The sequence below is a fragment of the Bufo bufo genome, chromosome 1, assembly GCF_905171765.1.
Source record: "Bufo bufo chromosome 1, aBufBuf1.1, whole genome shotgun sequence".
Taxonomy (NCBI): Eukaryota; Metazoa; Chordata; class Amphibia; order Anura; family Bufonidae; genus Bufo; species Bufo bufo.
In genome coordinates, this window is record NC_053389.1 from 339,832,057 (window position 1) to 339,858,689 (window position 26,633).

At 40.6% G+C, this 26,633-nt stretch overlaps 1 protein-coding gene across 8 annotated transcripts in view; it reads left to right on the top strand.

Moving 5' to 3' along the window:
* The window catches only part of TCF7 (transcription factor 7), a 204,841-nt gene extending 179,190 nt beyond the window's left edge, over positions 1-25,651 (top strand). For 3 of the 8 annotated variants that reach the window (XM_040442424.1, XM_040442451.1, XM_040442486.1), the window contains 5 exons: positions 645-755; positions 3,373-3,535; positions 5,051-5,158; positions 9,549-9,597; positions 24,977-25,651. In XM_040442424.1, the coding sequence (XP_040298358.1) occupies positions 645-755; positions 3,373-3,535; positions 5,051-5,158; positions 9,549-9,597; positions 24,977-25,056 (511 nt within the window). In that variant the 3' untranslated portion in view covers positions 25,057-25,651. Of the gene's footprint in view, positions 1-644; positions 756-3,372; positions 3,536-5,050; positions 5,159-9,548; positions 9,598-12,705; positions 12,779-24,953 lie in introns of all 8 variants that reach the window. The other 5 variants (XM_040442469.1, XM_040442477.1, XM_040442462.1 and 2 more) reach the window with 5 other exon arrangements.
* The last annotated feature ends 982 nt before the right edge of the window (positions 25,652-26,633 follow it).

A 26,633-nucleotide genomic window follows, 5' to 3' on the forward strand; every position in this document is an offset into this window, starting at 1 on the left:
CACTCCAAAACTAAAGTTATGGACCTCGACAAGATGCTGGTTTTAGCATAAACTTGTCACGTTGTATCTAAGAACCATTGGATTGGAAAGATTATAAATTATATAAAACCAGGGATAAATACCCGGATTAGTACAGTTAGGTAAGTGTACACAGTGGCACAATGAAAACAATACATATGGACACAAAGCCATTGGACACCATGAATGAGTTTCGGCCAGTTCCTTGTGTCCAACATACACAATAGTAATTTAGTCTCCAAGACAGCCACTGGGGTGTGTGTGCATTGGCAGTGCTTTGTATGACTACCATGAGTTATCTGATATCTGAGATAGTTGAGCAATATACAGTAATACAAAGTTTCCTGTACATGTGCTCATTTCATATAGCGCTTTTCCTCTATACTGGGTGTATAAGTTGGCAAAGCTCCAAGCACATATGTGGAATGCATCCTTATGGCCCCAATTACTCAGTGTATGCCCAAAGAGAACCCTTTTGGCATACATTGGGGAGATATGTGTCGCCATGCTTTTTTTTGTTTTTTAATAACATACTGTATATCAGAAACTGGGCCAACAGAATGTGTAATCTATTACTCATTCTTGACCAAAAAAGAATTAATCTGTAGGAAATGTCTTGTTTTCAGGTTTACCCATCCCCTAATGCTTGGGTCTGGTGTACACACAACAGGAATTCCTCACCCAGCGATAGTGCCTTACTCAGGGAATAAAGACATGGAATGCTATGAGAGGGGCATGTAAGTAGCCGGAGAAGCAGTTGGGGGTTGTTGTTTTTTTTTATCAGTCATGTTTTCATAGAATTGTTTGCATTTTGGTAATATTCTTAAATGGAGTATGTGAACCCTTTGGAATGATAGGGATTTCTGCACAAATTGGTCATAAAATGTGATCTGATCTTCATCTAAGTCACAACAATAGACAATCACAGTCTGCTTAAACTAATAACACACAAAGAATTAAATGTTACCATGTTTTTATTGAACACACCATGTAAACATTCACAGTGCAGGTGGAAAAAGTATATGAACCCCTAGACTAATGACATCTCCAAGAGCTAATTGGAGTGAGGTGTCAGCCAACTGGAGTCCAATCAATGAGATGAGATTGGAGGTGTTGGTTACAGCTGCCCTGCCCTATAAAAAAGACGCACCAGTTCTGGGTTTGCTTTTCACAAGCATTGCCTGATGTGAATGATGCCTCGCACAAAAGAGCTCTCAGAAGAACTACGATTAAGAATTGGAAAGGGTTATAAAAGTATCTCCAAAAGTCTCGGCCCAGTTCTCCAGGAACCCAAACCCCTCCTTCCTACACCAGTTCTTGAGCCACTTTTTAACCTCCCTAATCTCCCGCTGCTTTTCTTGTGTGGTGCGTGGTATAGGTAGTATTTCAGAAAACCCTACCTTTTGAGGTCCTTGCCCTAAGCTTGTGACCTAAAACCCTAAAATCATTTTTAATGACACTCCATCTACCTCTAACTTTGTCATTGGTTCCGATATGGACCATGACTGCTGGATCTTCTCCTAGTAATCTGTCAACCCGATCTGCGATGTGTCGAACTCGAGCACCAGGAAGACAACACACCGTTTGACGATCCCAGTCTTTGTGACAGATCCCCCTGTCTGTACCCCTAATAATGGAGTCACCCACTACCAGCATCTGTCTGGCCTGCCCTGCTCTCCTGGTCCTCTGCTTACTGGAGCTGACATTCCCTTGACTGGCAGAGGAAGTGTCCAGCTGCAGCAGTGCTCTCCCTGAACGGACATCCCCCTCATCTGCCAACCTTGCAAACTTGTTGGGGTGTGCTAGATCAGGGCTGTCCTCACTGGCACACTTCCCTCTACCCCGCTCTCTAACGGTTATCCAGCTACCTACCTCACTTTCCGGAGCCTCCTTGCTACCACCCTCCCCCACATCTACCCCATAGAGTGCTTGCTCATTGAGCAGCAAACTCTGTTCCAAATTGTCAACACTTCTTAGTGTTGAAACTCGGTTAGATACACGATGTGTGATTCCAAACGGGCAATTTGATCACATTTTGAACAAAGATATGCACCCTCAAACGTCTGTGCCAGGACTGCATACATTAGACAAGAAGTGCACTGGACTATGCTGTCAATAATGGAACACATACTAAATGGGGATAACACAAGAAAAGAGAAAAAATACAATACAGTGCAGTGATAAGAAACTGATTTTCTGTAGTCCCCTCCTAAAGAATTAGAAAACAATTGTGTGGGCTGTGCACTGATTTTCATTGGGTTGCACTGCTTAATATGGTCAATCTGGCACTTTTGGGCATTCAATGCTGCAATTGCCTGGATTCACACATGACATGTCTCTTTGGTTCTTCCACAACAGTCAGATGTTATATTGTAAGGAATTAGATTTAATAAAATGTTTGAAAACTGAACATTTATAAGGCTTTTTACATAGCAAGCTCTATCCATCTAATTTTTGTTGCAGTCATCCCCCTAGACTTTTACAGCTTTTACTGTATGCCACATTAATGGAGGGTATCGTACTATACATGTACCCATTCCTGGGAGTCGATTAGAGAGGAAATACAGTAGTTGTGCTCTCTCTGGGATAGGAAGGTTGTTGTAGGGATGGTCAGGCTTCACGCCCCTGTGGTTAGTATGCTAACAGACAAAGACGAGAGAGAAGGGAGCGAGCGTTCCACTTGTCAGTTTGCCTTCCTATCAGCAGACTGACCAGTAGAAGCCAACTATCCTAAAGATGTGTCTCTGGAACAATGAGGGAACTGGTCCCCTAAGTATCTTCCCGCCAAGAAGTACTGTGACTACAGCAATGTGTCAGTGTATGTTTACATGTGTCAGTTTTGCATTTTGCATATTAGACATATATTTATTGCTGACGCTTAGATTTCATCCACAAATGTGCCGTTTGATGTGGTGCAGATTCACAGATCCCACTTAGTAGGACTGATATTTGTGTCACAAATCACTGGCTATTCTGTGCAGAATCCACAGAAATCTTTAGCAGGATACTCCTCATCATAGACTTTATTGCAGGTCTACTGTACTGTATTTTATCCCTGCTACTTTGAAAGTGGTGAAATCCATGGTGAAAATCCACAACAGGCTCCTTTTTTCCTTGCAGAAAATGGCTGTAGCGTGTGGAGCGGAGTTGTGCAATGTCCTTATACTGTAATCCTTCGTGGATTTTACCTGATAAAATCCACGGCAAATGCACCGCATCTGAATTCCCCCTTAGACGCACAGATAAGAAAGTGCTTGTTTAGTTAGATAAAAATTGCATCTAATAGTGTAAAAATACTGTTAATATTCTACTTCATCCCATCATTATTGTTTTATTAATCATCATGTTTTACAGGAAACCTCACTCGGAACCAAAAAGAGAAAGAGAACCCAAGAAGCCGACCATAAAGAAACCACTGAATGCTTTTATGTTATATATGAAAGAGATGCGTGCAAAGGTTATTGCCGAGTGCACATTAAAAGAGAGTGCGGCTATCAACCAGATTCTGGGAAGGAGGGTGAGTGCCTAATGCTACAGCCTGAGGACTCCAATTACCTTACATTAATACCCCTACAATGCTTACTGGTACATCGCCATGTGAGTGGCTACATACTGTCAAAACCTATGGGCAAGCAGCTGTAGGACGTGTCAACCCTATTGGGAGTATTGGGTCACAACCTTCTTCACCATGCTGGACACCAATTTATCAGTAGTACACAAACTCTGCATACCATTACTATGGACATGCATATAAAACTTTGGCCCAGATTTACTAATCCTGTAGATAGTGTAATCTTAGATGGACTGTCTAGACCTGCACCAGACTTATCCCAGTGGATCAGGCTGGATGATAAATCTGGAGCAGAGAGAGACACTTTTCACTGATTCTATACCAACTATTGGTTGGCTTACTTTGAAACAGGTTTTACAGGAGAATTGCTCTAAAAATGTGAAGCATCTTAAGCCCTGACCCCTTTCCTGTAAAGCTCCACCCACTTTCTGCTAAGCCCCACCCCTTTTTTGAGCATGTAGAAAAAGAAAAAGTGAAACCCTAGATGCGCCATTTTTTTATTTATTTATTTATTTTTATTTTTTACATTTTTGGTAGATACATTAGTAAATCTGGGCCATTGTTTTAGGAGCCAACTAATAATTGGTTTTAAAGTTCACAAGTATAAATAAACTTTAATTATATAGTCAGAAAATATACCTTAAAAGGAAGATATTGAAAAGATTCAGTATAATTTGTAAATGATTAATTTAAACCTCTGCTTACTCTGAGCTTAGGAGTCCAGTGTGTGGCCCTACACAGAGATTGACAGCTATGTCTGTATGCACTGTTTGTATAGGGAAGTCTGTCAGTTACTGAGAATGACCGCCCACTGGACTCTTAAACCCAGAATCAGCAGAGATTTAAATTACCAGTAACAAATGACAAGTTATACTAAATCTTTTCCCATAAAGCTATATATCAATCTGCTCAGCTCCTCCTACTCTATTCCATGCTGCAGTTCAGTTTCTGCTGTTCTGCTGCTAATGATGCAAGTGATCTATTGCTAACATATCTCAGTATGGCTTGAGTACCTGCAAGGAAATGGATTAATTCAATTAATACGTTTTACATGGACTGATGATCAGGCTTTAATGCTTCCATGAACATGTCTGATCATTGCCGTGTTTAAACACGCTACAAGTCATCCGACAAACCAGGAATCACATCTTTTATGTGACATGAAAAATGCTTGTTTGTTGGCGTGTCGTCTTGTGGAAACAAAACTCTGCAGGATCAAATGACTGTATTAGTGATTTTTCTAGCCCCATACTGTAGCTCTTTCCCCAAGCTCTGTATATTTTTCTTTTACTTTTATCTCCTCTATTCACAGCGCCACTAACATTACTAACCCTGGGATAGATTTAAGACAACTGCTGGCCTAACTGGTCATCTATTCCGGTCTACTCAAGCGTATATGGTTATTTCAGTATTGTCAAGGTACCGCAAAATACTGATTAGTGTTACTTTTTATATTTCTAGTGGCACGCACTATCCAGAGAAGAACAAGCGAAGTACTATGAACTGGCTAGGAAAGAAAGGCAGCTCCATATGCAGCTCTACCCTGGCTGGTCCGCGCGGGACAACTATGTAAGATGCCACTTATCTGTCTCATTTGAATTTTGTAAATAGTCGGTACTAATAATAATTCAGACTATATGACACGATCTGTACATGTGTGATGTTTGAGGTATGTACAAATGTGGCAAGAAAACTGCGGATTTGCCTTCTGCAGCATTGTACAGTTCCAGGAAAGTGGATGAGATTTTAAGACATATGATCCACACATAAAAAGATATGGATGGGCACTCATATACGGAAATATAGGACAAAATTTATTGAGACATATATCATATAACAATACAATAAAATACAATAATTTAAAATATAAATGAGAGAAATTGATATCTTTTAGGTGGAGATAAATAGCACAAAAAGTCGCACAAAAAATGCGCACAAAAAATACTCCCTGGGTTTTTTTCTACAAATCTGTAGATTGACAGGGGGGAGGACAATTGTGCAGTTAATCTCTGCCCAAAACGGATGATATTCCAAAGCTTATATAAATTTTGTAAAAATGGCATATACACTCACCTAAAGAATTATTAGGAACACCATACTAATACGGTGTTGTACCCCCTTTTGCCTTCAGAACTGCCTTAATTCTACGTGGCATTGATTCAACAAGGTGCTGATAGCATTCTTTAGAAATGTTGGCCCATATTGATAGGATAGCATCTTGCAGTTGATGGAGATTTGAGGGATGCACATCCAGGGCACGAAGCTCCCGTTCCACCACATCCCAAAGATGCTCTATTGGGTTGAGATCTGGTGACTGTGGGGGCCATTTTAGTACAGTGAACTCATTGTCATGTTCAAGAAACCAATTTGAAATGATTCGAGCTTTGTTACATGGTGCATTATCCTGCTGGAAGTAGCCATCAGAGGATGGATACATGTTCTCATTCTGTTTACGCCAAATTCGGACTCTACCATTTGAATGTCTCAACAGAAATCGAGACTCATCAGACCAGGCAACATTTTTCCAGTCTTCAACAGTCCAATTTTGGTGAGCTCGTGCAAATTGTAATCTCTTTTTTCTATTTGTAGTGGAGATGAGTGGTACCCGGTGGGGTCTTCTGCTGTTGTAGCCCATCCGCCTCAAGGTTGTGCATGTTGTGGCTTCACAAATGCTTTGCTGCATACCTCGGTTGTAACGAGTGGTTATTTCAGTCAACGTTGCTCTTCTATCAGCTTGAATCAGTCGGCCCATTCTCCTCTGACCTCTAGCATCCACAAGGCATTTTTGCCCACAGGACTGCCGCATACTGGTTGTTTTTCCCTTTTCACACCATTCTTTGTAAACCCTAGAAATGGTTGTGCGTGAAAATCCCAGTAACTGAGCAGATTGTGAAATACTCAGACCGGCCCGTCTGGCACCAACAACCATGCCACGCTCAAAATTGCTTAAATCACCTTTCTTTCCCATTCTGACATTCAGTTTGGAGTTCAGGAGATTGTCTTGACCAGGACCACCCCCCTAAATGCATTGAAGCAACTGCCATGTTATTGGTTGACTAGATAATTGCATTAATGAGAAATAGAACAGGTGTTCCTAATAATTCTTTAGGTGAGTGTATAACCAATTCCTAAAAACACACCAAATATTGCAATCTGTCCTATATTCAAATATAAAACACACACACATGTGCTAAATTGCCACTGAATATTCTTGATTCATATAAAGTGTATCCAAGATTAAGTGTACAGGTAGCGCTCCACATATAGTCTTTGCAAAGTGTCCAGTCTCTATTGTATCCACAAAGTAATGTTGCGATTCCACTGGCAAGAAAAGTCCTTAGTATGTTGCTAAGTGTAATTCATTATTTCTCCTTCTAGTAACTTAGTAATTTGCCTCATGAGTTTTTACCCAATATATGGGCTTACCTTTGCCTGGTTCTTAGTTTGCTGGGGCTTGCGAATATGCTTTTAGTCCGTGTTGAATGCTGGCGTCCCGGCTATGGAGTTCGTCGTGTCCCACGTGAGCTTCACAGCTGATTCCAAGCGCTGATTCGGTTTGAGAGTCACGCACTTACAGCTTTAGGCGCAGGTCAATGACGTCTTGAGGTCTTTCTAAGATAGCCACTTGCTCCTGATGAAGGGGAAACATTGATCCCCAAAACGCGTTTAGCCACTTATCTGCTAATAAAGGTGATTTGATCAGAAGCACACTGCCTTGCTGCCATCATTCACTGAGACTCTACACACGATCCTGGCCAGGGGGGAATTGTCACAGGTGTTTTATGCTTATCCTGCTGATGACCCCCAGTGAAGTAAGTGCCTCACTGGATGTTTATTCATCCATTTTATTCCTGGCTTTTAACCTTGGTTTTTAACCTCCACCTTCAACCCTCTGTGTTTACCACAGCAGGGACCTCATTTTATTTCAACTATTTTATTTCAACCATTTTATTTTATCTTTTTTTTTAAAAAAGCAATTTTTTTTTCTTTCAAAAAGAGTTTTTTATTTATATAAAGGGTTTTTTATATGAAAAGTTTTTTATATATAGAAGCTTTTGACCTATATGTATACTATATGTATAATATGCCAGCACTTTAGCACCATGATATAAAAAAAATTATGCATTTTTGCTCGGTTTGGCGCCTTTCCTATACCTCCTCCCCACCCCTATTTTTGTTTTTTCAAAATCTACATTGAGTGCCCTGCTTGGACATTTTTTGGCTGCCACCCTTGCGCTACTTAGACTCCAGTCACCACCACTGTCGGCGCCTACTGTCAGACACAAGGGGATTTTCCTCTCTAGATCCTTTAGTGTCCAAATAAACTTCCTCCTTTTTTCCTTCTTCTTCCCATAAGATGGCAAGAGTCTTTTATCTTCTTCTTTATATTGCACTTATGTCCATGGAAAACGGGGTATTTGAGATTTCACACCAGACGCGTTTCGGGGAGACGCTTTCCCCTTCCTCAGTGGTATACCCCGATTTTGAAGGTCAGTGTAATTTATACTGGATCTTGATCTTGCTCAAAATCTGGTCTGGACCCAGAGTTACACCAAAAAGCCGATCTGGCTCAAATTTCTGGATGTCATTTTTTATCATTGTAGCTTACTTGCGGTTTCAATGCGGCATTTTCCCTAAACGTTTTTTCTGTTATATTTGCAATTTTGCATTTATAGTTTAATCCATTTATAATTAATCAAATAGGACATTTTGTTCTTAAGTTATGGTCCATAATGTATTATAACTACCATTTATAGCTTGAATTATAAAAAATAAATAAAAATACATATAAATGATGTGTATTAAATAAACATTAAAAATATCTAGAACATATATAAAAATATGAAAAATGTATAAAAATGTATAAAAATACATATGTATAAAAAATGCATATAAATATATATATATATATATATATATATATACATGAGCTAATTGCAGATTTCCACAGTTTCTATATATGGAGGGTATTTTATGATCCACACACTTTGGAGAAAGCTTGCAGCATAAACTGACTTGTGCTTTGGGTTTTCAATCCACAGCATGTCGGTTTATGCTGCAGGTTTACCTACAGCTTTCAACCTGTGCAATTCCAAGGCTTCCAAGTGTTTTTGCAGAGGCAGTTTCATTCTGATTCACTGCAGATTTTACACAGTGGACTCGCCACATTTGAACCTGCCCTTAAATTGGGCACCTGTGCCCTATCAAATGCATTTGCTAGTGATGAGCGAAGCGAGCTGCGGATGTTACATCCGAAATTCCATTGTACGGTATTAGAATGTATGGGCTCCAACGAGCCAAAGTTAGTTATCAGTGAAGTCGTGCGTGACTTCGTTGAATTACTTCTGTAATTGATTTTTAAAGTAGAAAACCACTTTAAAACTTGAAACTAAACTTGGCTTTGGTTCTAACTAGTACCCCGGAACCGAAGCCGAGTTCGGTTTCAAGTTTTAAAGTGGTTTTCTACTTTAAAGATCAACTACTGAAGTTATTTAACAAAGTCACGCATGACTTCGCGAATAACTTCGGCTCATCGGAGCCCATACATTCTAATACTGTACAGAGACGGATCTCTGTACAGTATTAGTGCGAAGTTTTAAACGAAGCGACCTTGGATGTAACATCTAAAGCTCATTTCACTCATCTCTAGTATTTGCCTCACATGGACTGGAATGTTGTGGCATATAGAATTACAGGTAAGGTCACCTGGCTGAAAACCATGCCGGGCTACATTTTTACTGCAAATCACAATATTTCTGAAATGCTTATGTGTGCACAATAAAATAAACCAATATAATACTATCATAAAGCTGCACCTACTTGTGGTAAATCCTCATTCCAAGGTGACTTTTGCTACATGTGGCCTCTCCTTTACTCCAGTATGTTACCTATGGCCTCACCTTAACTCCAGTATTTATGTTATTGAGTAACCAGTATAAATATATTCTTTCATTCATAGGGAAAAAAGAAACGAAGAAGCAGAGAAAAACATCAGGATTCCGGCTCAGGTGAGGATTGATATTGAAAGGGCTCTATAAGAATATATTACAACTTGTTTGGTTATTAACAGAAAGACATTGCTACCTGCTCAGCCACTTCTATTCATACAGGCTGGTTTGGGAACAATCCTTGTACTGCTACTGTGGTACTGGGCTGCGGTTTCGTCACTGCACTTCTTATACATGTCTTCGATATATAGCAGTTATAAGGGATTTTCAAACAGTCCCCCATTGACTGTAATGAAACATCTGACTGCTCTAGTAAATGGTAGTGAAACACTGCATGTGAGTACAGGCCATAGGATAACTGGACAAAAATGGCTCATTAAGTTGCCAAAACAACTACAGAATCCACCTTCCTTTAAGCCCAATACACATCCATTGGATGGGTGCTTTCACCCAGTGCCTGTGAATGGCATTCAGCTGTCACTAACCACATCAGGTCCTATCCTGGCCGAGAGCACAAATCAGCTGTCATATCGTACTTCTGTTAGTATTTGTGGAAATGGGGGGAACTGCTGTAAATACTGGGTAAGAGGAAAAGGCTCTGCTGAGACTGCTGGGGGAAGAGGGTGCACTGTTGCTATTGCCGGATAAGAGGGGGATACAGTATGATTATCAGTGTATGATGTGAGGCACTACTTGGACTAGAGAAGGACTCTGATGACCATTTGATGGTATAGCTGCATCTGTTGCTAAAGGAAGCATGGCTGTGCAGTGACTATCACAGAAAAAGATGGGGAGTGAAATCTGCAAGTGATATGCAAGTCCAGGATCACTAGTCGTTTTCTTTTATTACCGTCTGCCATTTTGAGGGTAAAAAGTATAAGATAATGGGGATAGGGGAGATGCTGGATTGGGCACCCATATTAATGATGTCCATATACTGTACCTTTGTGCATATGAACAGGGACCGTTCTGATGGAGTGTTCTGTTTGTTCTGATACAAACGTTGTATATATCAATAATACAGTTGAATATAAGGAACTTTGTAATATATTCTATCAGTTTTTTTTTATCTTCACGTCTACTATTGATTTATGAAAAGTTTATTGAAAGTTTTTCTCTTATGGCATTTAACTCCTTTTGGTTTTAAAAAAAAATGTTTTTCATTTGGTCTTTATAAAAAATTTTCAACAGTTTTTTTCTGATAAAGCATTCGCTTTCAGTCCATTTACAGTGACTCCGGGAGAGCGGCTCTGACTGCTCCATGTGTAGTCTTTATCTCTAAGCTCCTGGCAGCTCATAAACACTCACTGAAGCGAAATTTGTATCAAACAGGGTGGTATTACACTGCCTGATGTACGGGCAATGCGAGCGCCTATGGATGATAACACATCTATCTCCGCTGTTTGTACCGGCCTGATTACACAGGCCAATGCAAACAAAATGCGAGAGGAACTATTTGCTTCTCCCTCAGTCTGTTCTATTCTATTAATGCAATACATCCCTGATTACATGGGAAGATGTGCTGCCGATAATTGGGCATCTTTCATCCTCATAAATGAACGAGCGTTTGTTGATCAGCTGCTCAATTATAGGAGCCAGTTATCACAAACAAGCGTTCCTATGAATGTTTGTTCCCAATAATTTGCCAATAATCTTGCAGTCTAATAGAGTGTTTATGAGCTGTTAGGAGTTCAGAGATAAGGTCTATACATCCATCCCTCAGAGCAAGCGTTTGATGGGATTCAGTTTAAAAAAAAGCCTGCTTGTTTGACAAGGCACTTAAAATGAATGGTGTATAAAAAAAATGTCTAAATTTTGTAATAAAGACCGTTTGAAAAAAATAGTTTCCAAACCAAAATGAGTAAAATATAATAGAAAAAGTGCCTCCAAAGATGCCTATGTCCTTTAGGTAAACTGATACAAGTAATCTTAGTCACTCACAATGAGGTATAAGCCTTCAGACATGATGCAGCTGCTTCTGCATTGTCTGTACTTCTACACTTTTGTATTCACCCCGTCTGCACTGCATTGTACAGTACCAAGGAAGAATTTCAGCAGAATTGAGAGCAAACTCCAGACGTTTAAAATCTGCTGCATATTTGTTCTAGATGTGCTGCGGATTTGACCTGTTACCATGCAAAGGGTGCATCAAAATCTGTGGCAAAATCAGCATGTAAGGAGTGCCAGTTTTTCAACAGAAAAGATCTCCTGCATGAATGCATGACTTAACAGGCCCCATGTCTGCATGCATCTAATGGCTGAAAACCTGCTATGGTTTCTGTTCACTGGCAACAAGCAAATAGTGAGGAATTTCAGTTTAAAGTATATGCGAAGGTTGTATCACTTCATTATATCAGACATAAGCATCCCTCCAACCAGTCAAAGTCCACAGCGCTCCTGATTTCTCATGTGAAGTGTTTATACCAGGTTTTTGTTGTATATTTTTTTACCATAAGAAAACCACACCCTATAACCTGATAAATAAATTGTAAAGGTTTCTGGAAGGGTAGTGATGTTTCTAGTATTGCATAGGTCGCTGAGCAGCTTCACTTATACGCAGTTATTTAAAAACGGATTTAATGCTAGATTTTTAGCAATCAAACATAACACATTGCTAATGAGGATGGGTTCACACATTACAGAAAACCGGAGGAAAAACCTGATCGCAGCCTCAATGTGTGAACCCGGCCAAAAGATAGGGACACATATTGCAGTGTCCACATGCGGGTGAAAACCCACTCACTTGTGGAGGCCAGTGGCTGCACAATTTTGAGGTTAACACCTCAGTTTTAGGGGGGGGGAGGTTTAACTGCAATGGGACGGCATATGAACGTGTATTACATACCCACTGGAGGTGATGGTAGATTCTGAAATCTGAAGATTTCCAAGTGAGAAGATGAAGGGAGACAGCCAGTGCCTCACATTTTTAGCGATCAGTGAGGGTGATAGGTCGAAGACCCCTATGCCTTTAAAATTAGAAAGCAGACGTTGGGTTGCTTTCAGGGAAAGGTTTGTATTAAATGTCCTGGTTTTTGGTACTTTGTCCTTGGCAGATACTTGCATCTGTTTGTCTGTATCTTCAAGTTTAAGTGGCTAAACATCTGTTGCATCTTTTATTTCCTTTTTTGTGTGCCTCTGCCTCCTCCCTGCGCATGTTTCTATACTCAGATCCTGGCTCCCCTAAGAAATGCAGAGCTCGCTTTGGCCTCAACCAACAAACGGACTGGTGCGGCCCATGCAGGTGTGTATGACAAACTGTGGCGTCTGCTTCTGTGGCTTTCCTTCCTTCACTCTTCTGCATGCTCATACTTTTAACATGCTTGCTAGTCTTAGACAGTAAACACCAACTTCTGATTCTCATATGGTTTTATTTGGTGCTTTTTTTTTTAACACAAAGGTGCTTGTGCCTGTGAAAGATTGTAGAAAAATGTTGTAGTCAATAAGAGCCCCACCGATGACTTAATATCTGCCACTTCTGGCTCCATTTAAGATGCATTTCATCAGCCCCAATGGTATATGTATTAGGGCCTCGGCCTGGCCACACAAGTGGCGCGTCCCAGCAGGTAACGTGTTCCTCAGAGTCCGAATATACAGTGGGGCAAAAAAGTATTTAGTCAGCCACCAATTGTGCAAGTTCTCCCACTTAAAAATATTAGAGAGGCCTGTAATTTTCATCATAGGTACACTTCAACTATGGGGGAAAAGAATACAGGAAATCACATTGTAGGATTTCTGATGAATAAATTGGTAAATTCCTCGGTAAAATAAGTATTTGGTCACCTACAAACAAGCAAGATTTCTGGCTCTCACAGACCTGTAACTTCTTCTTTAAGAGGCTCCTTTGTCCTCCACTCATTACCTGTATTAATAGCACCTGTTTGAACTTGTTATCAGTATAAAAGATACCTGTCCACAACCTCAAACAGTCACACTCCAAACTCCATTATGGCCAAGACCAAAGAGCTGTGGAAGGACACCAGATACAAAATTGTAGACCTGCACCAGGCAGGGAAGACTGAATCTGCAATAGGCAAGCAGCCTGGTGTGAAGAAATCAACTATGGGAGCAATTATTAGAAAATGGAAGACATACAAGACCACTGATAATCTCCATCAATCTGGGGCTCACCCCGTGGGGTCAAAATGATCACAAGAACGGTGATCAAAAATCCCAGAACCACACGGGGGGACATAGTGAATGACCTGCAGAGAGCTGGGACCAAAGTAACAAAGGCTACCATCAGTAACACACTACGCCACCAGGGACTGAAACTCTGCAGTGCCAGACGTGTCCCCTGCTTAAGCCAGTACATGTCCGGGCCAGTCTGAAGTTTGCTAGAGAGCATTTAGATGATCCACAAGAGGATTGGGAGAATGTCATATAGTCAGATGAAACCAAAGTAGAACTTTTTGGTAAAAACTCAACTCATCGTGTTTGGAGGAGAAAGAATGCTGAGTTGCATCCAAAGAACACCATACCTACTGTGAAACATGGGGGTGGAAACATCATGCTTTGGGGCTGTATTTCTGCAAAGGGACCAGGACGACTGATCCGTGTAAAGGAAAGAATGAATGGGGCCATGTATTGTGACATTTTGAGTGAAAACCTCCTTCCATCAGCAAGGGCATTAAAGATGAAACGTGGCTGGGTCTTTCAGCATGACAATGATCCCAAACACACCGCCCAGGCAACGAAGGAGTGGCTTCGTAAGAAGCATTTCAAGGTCCTGGAGTGGCCTAGCCAGTCTCCAGATCTCAACCCCATAGAAAACCTTTGGAGGGAGTTGAAAGTCCGTGTTGCCCAAAACATCACTGCTCTAGAGGAGATCTGCATGGAGGAATGGGCCAAAATACCAGCAACAGTGTGAAAACCTTGTGAAGACTTACAGAAAACGTTTGACCTCTGTCATTGCCAACAAAGGGTATGTAACAAAGTATTGAGATGAACTTTTGTTATTGACCAAATACTTATTTTCCACCATAATTTGCAAATAAATTCTTAAAAAATCAGACAATGTGATTTTATGGATTTTTTTTTTCTCATTATGTCTCTCATAGTTGAGGTATACCTATGATGAAATTTACAGGCCTCTCTCATCTTTTTAAGTGGGAGAACTTGCACAATTGGTGGCTGACTAAATACTTTTTTGCCCCACTGTAATTGGTGTGTGAGTTGGTGCAATAGTATCCAAGTAAAATATATACATTCATGTGATTGTAGCTCTATGCCATACGTTCTGATAGAAGAGAACTTCGCTTTATTGCACTGGGTCATCTCTGGAAAAAAATCCACTATCCACTGGCCGATTAGAATCTTACTAGAGTGCATTCTGTGCCTACAGGCTCCTAAATCCAGTACCACTTAGGTGTTCACCCTAATGTGGTAGTGACGAGAAGCCCTGTACCTGTGTCCCAGGGCAAGGCTGCATACAACAATAACAGGAGAGAAGTTGGTCTGACCCTGGCGCATAAACCTTCTGGCCAGAAGTCTAGAGGGGAGATTTTTTAAAACTGGGAAAAAGTAGAACTGGCTTAGTTGCCCATAGCAATCTATCAGATTCCACTTTTCATTTTTAGGTAGAATCTAGTTGCTATGGGCAACTAAGCTAATTTTCCTTAGATGTTCTATATTTTATGCTTATTACAATCTCCTTTTGTCAGCACAATTGGGTTTTTGGATTTTTGAGATACTTCATATTATTCTGTACATAAGACATTTTGTCCTGGGTTTGTATAAGAATGACACAGAAGTATTTAAGTATTTGATTTGCCCAAGTCCATATAGAAACTTTTCCAGACCTTTTGGCACCAGATGTTTACATGCCATCAAACCAACTGCAAAACTAGATTAAATACATACAATCTACTGTAGACTATCCATAAAGTTCTTCCTTATTAATTTTTTTTAAGCTGTTATACCATATTGATGTAAAAAAAATGAAAACCAGACATGATATAGTCCATGACAATCTCTTTCTTACAAAGCTAGAACCAGTCCTGTACCTCACATGGATCCAGAGATCTCCACATTCACTGCTACAATTGTTCTGCTAGATTATCTTCAGCCTGGCAGCTGAGGTGACATGTCCTTTCTGCTGGAGCTCTCTCCATGTAACTGCCACAGCTTCTAACAGAACATATGGCGGGTGGCAGTTGAAGATTTAAACTGAGCACGCTGGACCAGTTCAGTGAGACAGACAAAAAATAAGGAAAAGAACAAAGCAGGTGGCACTATACAGATACATGTTATTGAATAACTCACTGGCTATACTATATTATTAATTGCATGCAATTACAAAAGTATTCCGATCCAGTTGCTGGTTTTAAAAATGTGTAATAGTGCAGCCATTGGCCACATGTGTTCAGCTGTACTGTGTGGTTCTGCCCTGTCATATCACTAAGTGGTTTAAAGTGAGAGGATTTATATCCAGTGAAGAAAGTACACACAGCAATACAGACCTAGATACAGAAGATGAAGAGTCTCTTCAGTAGGAAGAGAACTACAAATGTACTCTCTATTTAGTTATTAAAGTAGGCTATGATAAAGGATGTCCTGTCAAGTTTTAACACACTGACCGGTTAAACCTGTTCGCCAAGCTTTAGTAATTACTGACTACATTGTACAAAGAGCGTCCCTTGCTTGTGTCGTGTGGGAACCAGTAGACGTAGAGAGGATTAGCAGCAAGGTTCTTTCATGCCCCAATTACCGTAATAACTGTTTATTACTCAAAGGTGCTTCAAGAAACTTTGTGGTGTATATCAACTTTTTCCATCTCAGTACAGAGGAGGTCACAAAGTGGAAAATGCACTAAGCAACATCAATTTTGCAAGTCAGACTATGTTAAAACAATTGAAAAAGTAGGATTAATACTTAATGGGCCATTAAAGGGGTTGTCCCATGACAGACTTATCCTTTATCCACAGGATAGAGAATAAGTGTCCGTTTAGTTGGGGTCCAACCACTAGAGCCCCTGCCAGTCATGAGAATGGCGGCCCCATATTCCCTCATTTAAATGAAGTAGTCTTGCATGTGCACTGCTTCTCCATACAGCTCTATGGAATTGCCAGAGATAGCAGAGTACAAGCACTTGTCTCTCTCCACCAGTCTTGTAGCGTTCAATAAAGCAGTATCACACATGTGTAACCACCACTCTATTTAAATGGGAGAACACTGGGCCCTGATTGGCGGGGGCCCTAGTGGTTGGAGCCTGCCAGATTCTTATTCCCTCTCCTGTCTTGGTCATGGGACAACCCCTTTAAAGTTTCACTAAATAAACAGATTAGTTTTCTAATAAAATTTTATTCTTAAAGGGTTTCTATCACTCGGTATGACATAATTAGCTGTCAGACACTAGCGATCCGCTAGTGTCTGCTCTGGCCAACCATCCTACTATAATCACTTGTGGGGCAGCGGTTTTGCTAAAAAACTAACTTTTATAAATATGCTAATGAGCCTCTAGGTGCTATGTGGGCGTCATTAGCACCTAGAGGCTCCGTCTACCTTCATACACAGCCGCCGCCCAGCGCGTCCCTCCAGCCCGCCCATGTCCTCCTCCGTGTGACGCAGCGGCCGAATTCTCGCGCGTGCGCGGCTGTATTCGGCGCATTTGAGATGTCTGAGCTCGGAGCGGTCAGACATTCAATGCGCATGCGCGGATGTATTCGGCGCATGCGCATTGAATGTCTGACCGCTCCGAGCTCACATCTCAAATGCGCCGAATACAGCCGCGCACGGCGCATGCGCGAGAATTCGGCCGCTGCGTCACACGGAGGAGGACATGGGCGGGCTGGAGGGACGCGCTGGGCGGCGGCTGTGTATGAAGGTAGACGGAGCCTCTAGGTGCTAATGACGCCCACATAGCACCTAGAGGCTCATTAGCATATTTATAAAAGTTAGTTTTTTAGCAAAACCGCTGCCCCACAAGTGATTATAGTAGGATGGTTGGCCAGAGCAGACACTAGCGGATCGCTAGTGTCTGACAGCTAATTATGTCATACCAAGTGATAGAAACCCTTTAATATACTTTTTGTATCGATTCCTCATGGTTTTTAAGATCACTGCTTGCTGTCATTCAGTAGAAACCTTCATTGATTACATATACAGTTGGGTCCGTATATATTTGGACACTGACACAAATTTAGTTTTTATTACCTGTTTACTAAAACATGTTATAGTTCTATAATGGACATGAACATAAAGTCCAGACTTTTAGCTTTCATTTGAGGGTATCCACATTAAAATTAGATGAAGGGTTTATGAGTTTCAGCTCCTTTACATGTGGCACCCTGTTTTTAAAGGGATCAAAAGTAATTGGACAATCGACTTAAAGGCTGTTTCATGGGCAGGTGTGGGCAATTCCTTCATTATTTCATTCTTAAATAAGCACATAAAAGGCCTGGAGTTGATTTGAGGTGTGGTGTTTGCATTTTGAAGATTTTGCTGAGAAGTAAACCATCAGTCAAAGGAGCTCTCCATGCAGGTGAAACAAGTCATCCTTCATCTGCGAAAAAAGAAAAAACCCATCCGAGAAATTGCTACACTATTAGGAGTGGCAAAATCTACAGTTTGGTACATCCTGAGAAAGAAAGCACTGGTGATCTCAACAATGCAAAAAGACCTGGACGCCCACGGAAGACAACAGTGGTGGATTGTCGCAGAATAATTACCATGGTGAAGAGAAACCCCTTCACAACAGCCAACCAAGTGAACAACATTCTCCAGGATATAGGCGTATCAATATCCAAATCTACCATAAAGAGAAGACTGCATGAAAGTAAACAGAGGGTTCACTGCACGGTGCAAGCCACTCATAAGCCTCAAGAATAAGAAGGTTAGATTGGACTTTGCTAAAACATCTTAAAAAACCAGCACACTTCAAATACAGCCAAACTGATTGGTCGGCATTTCATAATACAGATGGACAATGACCCAAAACATAAAGCCAAAGCAACCCAAGAGTTTATTAAAGCAAAGAAGTGGAATATTTTTGAATGGCCAAGTCAGTCACCTGATCTGAACCTATTAGAGCATGCATTTCACTTGTTAAAGACTAAACTTCAGACAAAGGCCCAGAAACAAACAGCAACTGAAAACTGCTGCAGTAAAGGCTGGAAGAGCATTAAAAAGGAGGAAACACAGCGTCTGGTGATGTCCATGAGTTCAAGACTTCAGGCAGTCATTGCCAACAAAGGGTTTTCAACCAAGTATTAGAAATAAACTTTTTATTTACAATTATTTAATTTGTCCAATTACTTCTGAGCTCCTGAAATGATGGGATTGAGTTTAAAAAATGTTTTAGTTCCGCACATTTTTATGCAATCATATTGTTCAACCCATTGAATTAAAGCTGAAAGTCTGAACTTCAACTGCATCTGAATTGTTTTGTTCAAAATACATTGTGTTAATGTACAGAACATAAATTAGAAAAATGTTGTCTCTGTCCAAATATATATAGACCTAACTGTACGGGCTAAAATTCAGGTCATGTGGCGCACAGCTTATTAACCACCTCCCGTCCGCCCGTTGACTATAAACGTCCGGGTGGTGGATCTCTATCTCTGAATGGACGTTTCTGAACGTCCATTCAGAGATGACACCTCCACACTAATCGTGCAGCTGCAGAGCGGGTTGCCCGCTGTCAGTGACAGCAGGGCAACCCAGAGAAGGCAGGGACAGTTCCCAGGTGTCCATGCCTTCTAGATCGCTGTATACACAGCGCTCACCGCTTCTCTGGGGGTGTGTTTCCCCTGTAACTTGGGCTACTATGTCAGCCCCAGTTACAGGAGAAATCAATAGTGAAAAAAAAAAAAGTGAAGTTAAGTGTCCCCCAGAGGTCTTGTATAACCTTATGGGAGACACAAAGTGTAAAATAAAAAAATAAGAAATAAAGTGTTTAAAAAAAGAATAATTTTCACATGTAAAAAAAAAACAAATTCCCCAATTAATAAAAAAAAAAGTTAAAAATAAATAAAATAGACATTTGGTATTGCCGCATCCGTAACGACCGGCTCTATAAAAATGCCACATGATCTAACCTGTCAGATGAATGTTGTAAATAACAAAAAATAAATCACATGATCCACCCTGTCCGATAAACACCTTAAAAAAAAATTGTCAAAAAAAGCAATTTTTGTCACCTGCCATCACAAAAAGTGCAACTCCAAGTGATCAAAAAGGCGTATGTCCCACAAAATGAGTCCCTACATAAGAAAAAAGCCCAAAAAAATAAAATAAATAGCTCTTACAACATGGACACATTAAAACATAATTTTTTTGTTTAAAAAATGCTATTATTGTGTTAAAGTGAAATAAAAAAAAAATATATACATATTAGGTATCGTCACGTCCATAATGACCAGCTATATAAAAATATCATATGACCTAACCCCTCGGTTAAGCACCGTAAAAAAAATTAAAACTGTGCCACAAAAGCCATTTTTTGTCACCTAACATCACATAAAGTGCAACACCAAGCGATTAAAAAGGCATATGCCCCCCAAAATAGTACCAATCAAACTGTCACCTCATCCGGCAAAAAATGAGACACTAAGGGTCCATTCACACGTCTGCAAAATGGGTCCACATCCGTTCCGCAATTTTGCGGAACGAGTGCGGACCCATTCATTTTCAATGGGGCCGGAATGTGCTGTCCGCATCCGTGCTTCCGTTTCCGCAAAAAAATAGAACATATCCTATTCTTGTCCGCGGACAAGATTAGGCATTTTCTGTTTTAGTGCCGGCGATGTGCGGTCTGCAAATTGCGGAATGCACATTGCCAGTGCAATTTGCGGATCCGCAGAACACTTATGGACGTGTGAATGGACCCTTACTAAGACAATCGGTAAAAAAAAAAATATATATATATGGCTCTCAGACTATGGAGACACTAAAACATCATTTTTTTTGTTTCAAAAATGCTATTTTTGTGTAAAACTTAAATAAATAAGAAAAAGTATACATATTGGGTATCGCCAGGTCCGTAACGATCTGCTCTATAAAAATGTCAAATGACCTAACCCCTCAGGTGAACGCTGTAAAAATAAAAACTGCCAAAATGAACAATGTTTTGGTCACCTTGCCCCATAAAGTGTAATAATGAATGATCAAAAAAATCATATGTACCCAAAAAATGGTACCAATAGAAACGTCAACTCTTCCTGCAAAAAACAAGCCCCTGCACAAGAAAGTAGACATATTTGATATTATTGCGTCCGTAACAACCTGCTCTATAAAAATAGCACATGATCTACCCTGTCAGATAAAGATTATAAAAAATAAAAACAGTGCCAAAACAGCCATAATATAGAGCAATTAAAAATCATATGTACCCCAAAATAGTACCAATAAAACCTTATCCCCTAGTTTCCAAAATGAAGTCACTTTTTGGGAGTTTTTACTGTAAACCGCAGAATCGGGGTAATAAATATTGAGTTTTGTTTGGGTGTTAACTCTCGATGTGTTAAAGAACAAAATGGATTAAAATGGAAAATCTGCCAAAAAAATGAAATTTTAAAATTTGATCTCCATTTTCCTTTAATTCTTGTTCAACACCTAAAAGGTTAACAAAGTTTGTAAAATCTGTTTTAAGTAACTTGAGGGGTGTAGTTTCTACAATGGGGTCATTTATGGGGGTATCCACTATGTAAGCCCTACAAAGTGACTTCAGACCTGAACTGGTCCTTCAAAAGTGGATTTTGGCAATTTTCTTAAAAATTTTATGAATTGCTTCTAAATTTCTAAGCCTTCTAACATCCTAAAAAAATAAAATGACATTTACAAAATGATCCAAACATAAAGGAGACATATGGGGAATGTTAAGTAATAAATATTTTATGAGGAATCACTTTCTGTTTTAAAAGCAGAGAAATAAAAATTTTGAAAATTTCAGGTAATTTTGGAATTTTTTCATAAATAAAAGTGAAACATATTGACTCAAATTTATGACTATCATGAAGTACAATGTGTCACGAGAAAACAGTCTCTGAATGGCTTGGATAAGTAAAAGCGTTCCAAAGCTATTACCACATAAAGTGACATATGTCAGATTTGCAGAATTAGGCCTGGTCAGGAAGGGGGCAAATGGCCTGGATGTGAAGTGGTTAAAAGACCCCATACTGTAACTGTAAACAGCTGTACACCTATGACCATCACATGACAAGGACAGATTTTTATCCCCTGAAAGTAAGGGCCTATTCAATGATGGCAAGAAGAGATCTTGAAAATCATGACAATGTGATAGTGTACTGGAAATTTCTAAAAATTATTTTGTTAGAATATGAGTTATTTACAAAGGCTGTGTACAAAAACTTTAAACTTTTTGCCTTTCTCATATTTACACCAGAAAACAATATGGCATAAATGAGATGTGAAATGTATGCCAGCTCCTGACCGGTGAAGGTTTCAGTCTCTGGCACACACATCAGCACGAGACAGCAGCACAGAACTCTAGCCCTGTGGCTTCTCTTCGACTGCTATCAGCAATATGCAGGCAACATTTCTGGTGAAAGGTGAAGGGCTTCACTGTAACAAGGATCTGCTTTTAAAGGCAGTCTGCCAGCAGTTCTGATCTGCTAAACTACTGACAGCACTAGGTATGGGAAGAGCTAGGGAGATCAGGACAAACATACCCTTTTCAGAGCTTTTATTACAAGTGCCCAGGAGGCAGAGCTTCATTTCGAAGTGCTCACAGACCCTCCCCTCTGCTCTGAGTGACAGCCATAGTGGTCTACTGGTTGGATACTACAGCTGGGGAGGGGCTGTAAAGCAGCTCACTGCTGAGAGCATGTAAGTGAAGCTCCGCCTCCTGGGAACTTGCATGAGGAGTGCCTGAGGGAATAGAAGTTTGTATTCACAATACTCTTGATGAAAGCTCCACAAAAGGTATGTTTGTCTGTCCCTAGCCCCAACCTTGCAGACGCCATTCATCACTCTTGTCTCCGTAATAACAGTATATGTATCAGTATGAGAAGACTGTAGGATTCTGCCTTTTTTCATAGTTTTGGATCTGTCATTAGACTATGCTGCGATCTAAGGGCAGCATAGTACGGGGACAGGTCTGGTGTATTCATGAGGTCCGCGCTTCCTCCAACCTTCTTCACGGTGACTGACTGCCTGCGGTATGTGCAGATACACTGCTGAGAGGGGGGGTGCTCTTATGGATACTGCGCCCGATGTATTGTATCTGTACTGACCAGCTCGTGCACGTCTTTGCTGTTTTCTCTCTTCAGCCCAGGTATATACCCGGTTGTATAAATACAGGTCTGGTTTATTCATGAGGTCTGCGCTTCTTCCAACCTTCTTCACGGTGACTGACTGCCTGCGGTATGTGCAGATACACTGCTGAGAGGGGGGGTGCTCTTATGGATACTGCACCCGATGTATTGTATCTGTACTGACCAGCTCGTGCACGTCTTTGCTGTTTTCTCTCTTCAGCCCAGGTATATACCCGGTTGTGTAAATACAGGTCTGGTGTATTCATGAGGTCCGCGCTTCCTCCAACCTTCTTCACGGTGATTGACTGCCTGCGGTATGAGCAGATACACTGCTGAGAGGGGGGGTGCTCTTATGGATACTGCACCCGATGTATTGTATCTGTACTGACCAGCTCGTGCACGTCTTTGCTGTTTTCTCTCTTCAGTCCAGGTATATACCCGGTTGTGTAAATACAGGTCTGGTGTATTCATGAGGTCCGCGCTTCCTCCAACCTTCTTCACGGTGACTGACTGCCTGCGGTATGTGCAGATACACTGCTGAGAGGGGGGGTGCTCTTATGGATACTGCACCCGATGTATTGTATCTGTACTGACCAGCTCGTGCACGTCTTTGCTGTTTTCTCTCTTCAGTCCAGGTATATACGCGGTTGTGTAAATACAGGTCTGGTGTATTCATGAGGTCCGCGCTTCCTCCAACTTTCTTCACGGTGATTGACTGCCTGCGGTATGTGCAGATACACTGCTGAGAGGGGGGGTGCTCTTATGGATACTGCACCCGATGTATTGTATCTGTACTGACCAGCTCGTGCACGTCTTTGCTGTTTTCTCTCTTCAGTCCAGGTATATACCCGGTTGTGTAAATACAGGTCTGGTGTATTCATGAGGTCCACGCTTCCTCCAACCTTCTTCACGGTGACTGACTGCCTGCAGTATGTGCAGATACACTGCTGAGAGGGGGGGTGCTCTCATGGATACTGCACCCGATGTATTCCCTGATATCTCCTATAGAATATTATATGCTGTGTGTCTTTGTGTCTCTTCCTATTAGGCACAAGGCAGCATCGTCTGATGACAGACTACCCTATACTAATAATTGGATTTCCAGCTGATTAGCTGACATTTTATGTGGGATAATGCTGATATTAATTCTCTACTTGCAGTTGTGTATATGATGCAGTGTAGTCAGAGTGCATTGCAGTAGCAGGTAGATCTACCACAAGGTTGTCTATTTAGCTAAAATATACAGTAATACAGCATATATAACGTAATAGAGGCTATACAGTTCTAACACCCATGGATAGCCATCTGTTTGCTTGTGAATAGGAATACTGTACAGAATCTTTGTCTTCACATGAAAGGAAAGTTATATTATAATGTTTTCCTCCTAAATGTATTGATTTCAGTGTGTCTGTGCTGTTCTGCCCTTATTGTGGTCAAATCCTGCCAACATGAGGGCAGAACTGCCAGGATCAGAGGTTTCAATGCCCATCTCTGCTGGGCTCCCTCTAGGATCTGTGTGTATATCACAAACCTTAAGGCAAAGTAGTCTGTGACCGAAATGTACATCCGGGTGCACCCCTTGTCATAGTCCTTTTTTTTTTTCTTACCGACAATTGCTATGATAGTTTGTAGGATCATCTAATGTTTTTATTATGAACAAAAGTGGAAGATTTGCCCATGAGAAGGATCTGCAGTTAGATTTGTTAAGGTTCTATGTCATGAGTTCTTTCCCCAGTGGCGGCCTTATTCAGATGTATAGCCATCAATTTAATACAAGGGCCGCTCAAGTCCTCGAGAATGGGAACTGCTTGTACATATAAAATTTCTACCTTTGCTCACAGTGGGGGGTCCTGATCAGGGAATACCCCTCTATGATATACACCATAATAGGGAATTTGTAAGTAAAAAGCAGAGTAAATCCCAAAAGGAACCCCTTGAGAGACAATGAGAATTCCAGTCTTTTCTCATGTATTCTATGTAGAGGCTGGCAAACACTGCAGTCCATGTAGACATACTCTACTGTATGAGTATGATGGACGCATCCCACATATATGGACAGCACACAGACAGTCTTCTGCGGCCACAGCGGGTGTATTATTGGGTGATATTTGTTGATAGATGTTTATTCTGTGTGTTTTATACAGTATTTCTTATATTTTGCTTCCTATCGGTATATGAAATGATGGCCTTGCCCTTTATTTACAGATAACTCTCTTCACTGTTCTTAGGAGGAAAAAGAAGTGCATTCGGTACTTACAAGGAGAAGGACGCTGTGGCAGCCCACTTTCTTCCGATGGAAGTGCTGTAGACTCGCCTTCCCCTCCAGTGACTGCACTCCAATGCATATCAAGTTCTGCTTATTATTCTTGCAAGCTTACTATCCCAGCTGATTCTGCACAAAGTGAGCAAAAGTGTTCTCTGCCCGCTTCTATTAAGGCCATATCTGCACAGGTAACTACTGGACATATAACCACATGTCATCCATCGAATGCCTCTGAGGAGTCCGTGGCAGGAGTCAGTCCTACTATCTTGGCAACATAACGTTGTGATGAGCTCGCCCTCCCCCTTCCCTCTGCCGTTGACTATGCTGCATTGGACACTTTTCTGAGCCTATATACTGAGACTTTCTGAAGACAGAGCTCCAGAACACAGTTTTGTCTACCATCATCTGAATCAAAAGAGAAGGAGAGAGTAGATTTTCTGAGGAACATTGCTTCGTTTTTTTTCTCCTTTATGCTTATTTTTTATTCTGCCAATGGACTTGTTTAGCTAATCTTTCTGAAATCCTATTTTTATTTTAATGACAGGACAATCTGTTAGTTCTTGTATTTCCAGAAGTATATGTTTTTCTGTATTGTTTACAAATGTTTGGCCAAGCAGGATTTATTAAAAAATAGCACTTGAAGCACATATGCATTTGTCTGCTAAATGTCATACTATATCATAAGGTAATACAAGCTGCCGTACCTGGCATAAAATGGTATAAGGTTCTTCAATTTGGTTCTGATGACTATTTTTAGGTTTTCATTAGTTTGTCCATGAAATGTAATTGTGTGTAATCTTTGTTAGTGCTATATGTTCATTCGGCAGGACTGGCTTCAGACAGGATATTTGAAGAAGATTGCTCACGTATCACACCCCCTGCAAGTTTGACCTGAAATAAATGTTTTTGTACCACATAAAGCTGGCCCTACATATGGGAGAACAACTGCCAGCACTATCTCTTTTAATCCCCCCATTAACATGCATGCTCAGCCAACCATGTACAGTATGTATTGTGAATGAGAGTGGAGCGGCTTATCTCCTCTTGAACAAAAGGATAGGGCATGTTGAAATCCATGCTTGACCCTTCTCTCCCCTGGTATCTGCCAAGGCGGGATGACCTCATACACATCATATATACTGTATATATATATACAGGGAGTGCAGAATTATTAGGCAAGTTGTATTTTTGAGGATTAATTGTATTATTGAACAACAACTATGTTCTCAATGAACCCAAAAAACTCATTAATATCAAAGCTGAATCTTTTTGGAAGTAGTTTTTAGTTTGTTTTTAGTTTTAGCTATTTTAGGGGGATATCTGTGTGTGCAGGTGACTATTACTGTGCATAATTATTAGGCAACTTAACAAAAAACAAATATATACCCATTTCAATTATTTATTTTTACCAGTGAAACCAATATAACATCTCAACATTCACAAATATACATTTCTGACATTCAAAAACAAAACAAAAACAAATCAGTGACCAATATAGCCACCTTTCTTTGCAAGGACACTCAAAAGCCTGCCATCCATGGATTCTGTCAATGTTTTGATCTGCTCACCATCAACATTGCGTGCAGCAGCAACCACAGCCTCCCAGACACTGTTCAGAGAGA